Consider the following 4,556-nt stretch of genomic DNA (forward strand, 5'->3'; position numbering starts at 1 on the left):
CCTGCCAAGGATTATACTTGTGAGGTAGATACAGAATTGTTAGGAATAGCAATACATTATTTGATCTGATATGAATGCAGAACATTGTTAAATATCTTTAATGCAATAAAGAAAAAACCCTTCTCCATTATGTTTCACACTTTTGGCCTTATAATTATCTTAATTTTGAACCTTCCTAGATTACTGGTGGAATCTATAATGCACTAATTTACTTCTGAGCCACGGGCCACTTCTACAATAGGCTCACAGCTCTCTGGCCACTTCTACTAAGAGGGATCATATGGACTGGTGGTCAATGCTAGAATGGGAACTGGGGAAAACCACAACAATCACTTCTCCACCCCACCATTCATAGATCCAGAGGAGTTAGCCATGTTAGTCTGTAGTTGCAAAATAGTAAAGAGTCCTGTAGCACCTCTAAGATTATGCTACAATAAACTTGGTTGTCTTAAAGGTGTTACAGGTCTCTCTACTATTTTGCACCCCACCACTGTTCATGCCAAGCATCATAAGTTCTAGCCAACAAGAAGAGTGTTGCATACTACTCAAATATGAAATAGTCCTTAGTCCCCCACAGTTATCATGTTGTTGTAGTTTGGATTGTATATTGCATTAAACACTATTCTGTTAATCTATTCATTCTATTTAAAATAAGAATAAATAAAAATTAGAATAATTCACACATGCACATGTAGTCAGAAGGTGAATCACACAAGTACACTATGGCACATTCAGGACTCCCCCTGTTTCAGAACACAGATTGTAGCCCTCACACAGGTAACCTTTGTGCACCAATGCCAGCCAATCCCCTCCCTATCTGTACCCATATGTGTTACAGTGTTACCCCATATAAAACTATGAAATAATTAACAAAAGCAGAGACATTTGTTGATCTTTCAGCTTCATCACAGGCAGTTACTATGCTGCCAACAGTACTTACGAAAGGCACATAATTTTTTTAACAAAACAACCAAGTAATTGGTATTACAAAGAAAGAGAAAAGAAACAGTTCTAAACTAGTCAGATCTTCAGTATTTTATCTTTACCTTTTATTGTGCCTCCTTGGGGTATTCATGTGTCCTGATCTCAATTACTCATATTAACTATATCATTCATATTAACTATATCACTATGACATATTAACTATATCATTCAGCTAGGTTGTTTTTATAGAAAAGATTTTTTGTCCATGTAATAAACACAATTGTATTACTTTGTCAAAAGCCCTAATTATTTCTCTGATTCCTTTAGCTGGGTGAAAAAAATGGACAAAAATCATCTATATTTAATAAGTGTGTCTAAAACCAATCGATTTCAATGGATGACGTATGTATTTAAATCTGATCTCACCTGATCAGTACAAGTTTAAGCATGTTTACTCAGAAGTTGAGTCTCCCTTTAGTGGTGCTTGCTGTCAAGTTGCAACCAACTTACAGCAATCCCTAACTTGGTTTTCAAGTAGTAGAAAAGAGCAAGAGCCCAGTAGCACCTATAAGACTAACAGTGCAATCCTAAGAAGAGTTACTCTAGTCTGATCCTATTGAAATCAATGGGCTTAAACTGGAGTAACTCTACTTAGGATTTCACTGTAACAAAATTTGTGGTCGGGTATGAGCTTTTGTGAGCCAGAGCTCACTTCTTCAGATACCGTATCTTGGCTACCTATCTTGGTTTTCAAAGCAAGAGATAAGCAGTGGTAGTTTGCCATTGCCTTTCCCTTGGTACTAGATCCAGGTAAAAATGCACTGCAGCTTAAAAAGCTTGTCATGTCCCAGTATTTCCAGTGGTACGTTGTTTATTTTCTACATCCTTTTAATGGCAATGGAACTGTAGAAAAAATAAGTCATATTATGCCAAGTCCTACCAAAAAAGCTTTAACTGTTTATTCATATGAATAGAAATATTACAAATTTCTGTGCTATTCCTTTATAATGTACCTTTAAAAATTCTTCAGTGCTGAACACTTTTTATAGTGTACATGGCATTTTTTGTCTTACAATCATATTTTATCATATACTACAAAGGCTCTTTCATAAACTTTGCTGTCTCTGGTCCAGGGAAGGCTGGGAAAACTACAAGAAATGCGACAAAACAGATTCAGCTGTCTCTAAAAAAAAAAAAAGTTACTATAATGTTATTTGGAGACACTTAACCCTTATTTGCCAGGGACGACAGAGAGCCGTGGAGCACGACGGAGAAAGAGGGGGTCTCCTCAGTCCCCTTCGAGGAAACGCTCGCCGGGCCCTCAGAGGGTGCTCAAGTGAGGCAGGGTGTCCAATTTGTCACCGTGGTCCCGAGCAGTGGCACTCTCCACGCCTCGGAGCCACTCGGTGCACTTGCGCACCAACCCCTCATCCACCTGACAGGCTCCGGAGGCGCCCGCCGCCTCTTCGTACTCCACGTCGTCGTACCTGTGGCACTCGTTGAGCAGCGAGACTTTCAGGAGGGTGCGCAAGTCTCCGCCGGCAACCCCGACCGCCGCCAGGGGGAGCTTTGCTGCGTCGAGGGAGGCGTGCCGGGGGGTCCGCGCGCGCTGCTGCCGCTGCTGCTTCTCCAGGCTCCGGCGCTGCAGCAGCCGAACTGCCTCCGGAGGGAGGCTGAGCGAGAAGCGCAGCGCAGCCTCCCCGCGCCCGCCTTGCGCCGGGCAAAGTCCCTCGCAGGAGCGCGTGTCGGAGCCCGGCGGCGCCAAGACCGAGCGTCCCCGGGCAGGAGGCGGAGGGAGCGCCGACGCTGGCGCTGCTACTGTTTGGGTCGTCGCGGAGTTCTTGCTCCCTTGGGCGGCTGTGCTGCGCGGCAAGCGCTTCTGGAGGGAAGCGCTGGACCAGGAATTCGAGAAAGCGTCGGAGCACTCCGGGGCCGGTGGCGTCCCGCCGCGACCTTTTCGCAGCGGCTTGACTGGAGCCGCAGCCGCAGCCCTTCTAGGAGTCGCCGCTGGTGGCAACTGTTGCAGCGGCTTCCTAGGCTGCGAGCGGCGGGCGGCAGCAAGTGGCGGCGCGAGAGGAGGCAGGGACATGGCGCGCCTGGAAGGAGCCTCTTCTTGCTGCCGCGGTTCAGCGCGACATCTTTTCCTGGCCGTGGGCGGAGAGGGTGCTGTTGCTGCCCCGTGCACTGGGCTTATGAGTCCTCCTCATACGTGTGCAGCAGCGGTGGCGGGCCGACGAGGCATGCGGCGGCTGCAGCTGGCTGGAGCCGAGAGGAGGAGCCGAGAGGGCGTGGCGGGGGAGAAGACCAGGCTTTTGTCCAGGGCTGCCGGCGGCCCGCCTCGCGTTGGGTTGAAGGAAGGCAGCCAACTTCTCAGCTGGGATTATTTATCCCTCAAGAAACAGCCGGACGCAAAACTTTCTTGAATGAAAAGAAAGGAGAATGACATTTTTCTGGAAATGTCTGCTGGCAGTTTTGAATAGTTTTTCATCTCGGGGTAACCCTACAGGATTCAAGTCGGGACATTGCTGCTGATGGTGGTGGTGGCAGGCCGAAGGGAAAACTGGAATATTTGCCTAGGCATTGCGCACATGGTCCATCCTGAGTAAATGTTTTTAGTCCCTGGGCCCACTCAGAATGAATCCAGCACCGAATCACCAAGATGTACATCACTGTAACCTAATATTCACCTGCCATGTCTGTTTGTGTAACGTTTGCCTCTGCTGCAACGTTTGGGTTTTGCCACATAGCTCCCATCTTTTAAGTTTTCACACACCCCCATGTATGTTTTATTCAAAATCATAAATACATACATAAATATATGGGGTCACATTTGCATCAGAAGGTTAGCTCAGTAATTAGGCTAACAGTTGGCGCCTGAGGGAGCACTCTGGAAAGCCTGCACTCTGAAAATCTCTAAGGTACCACTGGACTCAAATCATGCTAGGCCAGCATTGTGAAAGCAGGTCCAGCCCATTATTTTTAATCCTTGTCTTGGTTTCCCACCCCCCATAGACAGGTACACTATTCCTCAAATAATTTGCACAATGGGATACTGTTCTAACTCCACTCCAAGCCCTCCCCATATTCCAGAAATGGACATAAAGAGGGAGAAGCACTTTTCAGATCATTGTGCCATGAAAAATGCCGTGCAGAGACAGCCTGTGCAGTTGTCACGTAATACAGTATGATTACAAAACATGATGAGTACGCACAAATAGACAAATTCACGCTGTGTTTTGACAATTGCCTGCCCAACACATGCACTAGGATGAGGGGTAAGGCTGGCCCATGCCTTCAGTCCAAAGAAATAAAACCCTAGCTTCAGACTGCAGAAAGGGACTATCATTTTGAATATTCTCTACATTAAGCTCACACATACAAGTCACCAGGTTCTAGGGGCAACTCATGCAGTACTCTAGTAGCTAGTTTCTGCTATAATGTGACAGCTGAACTTGTGATCAGGGAAGGGCTCCACCTGAACTGGAATGGGATCAACCTGCTGGCACTGAACCTGGGGCGGGGGGATGGCTGGCAGGAGTGAGGAGCATCCAAAGGAGAGGGAGTTGTAATAACACATGACTTTAACAACCCTCACATTCACTGGATAAATGCATGTTCGTCATGCAAAGAGG

At 46.6% G+C, this 4,556-nt stretch overlaps 1 protein-coding gene across 1 annotated transcript; it reads right to left on the minus strand.

Annotated features, from left to right (window-relative positions):
- Positions 1-2,071: 2,071 nt before the first annotated feature.
- PRR18 (proline rich 18) lies at positions 2,072-3,013 on the minus strand. Its single transcript, XM_055000836.1, has one exon. It carries the CDS (start codon positions 3,011-3,013, stop codon positions 2,246-2,248), a length of 768 nt encoding a protein of 255 aa, XP_054856811.1. The 3' UTR covers positions 2,072-2,245.
- Between the last annotated feature and the right edge of the window lie 1,543 nt (positions 3,014-4,556).

The sequence above is a fragment of the Eublepharis macularius genome, chromosome 1 (assembly GCF_028583425.1).
Source record: "Eublepharis macularius isolate TG4126 chromosome 1, MPM_Emac_v1.0, whole genome shotgun sequence".
Lineage (NCBI taxonomy): Eukaryota > Metazoa > Chordata > Lepidosauria > Squamata > Eublepharidae > Eublepharis > Eublepharis macularius.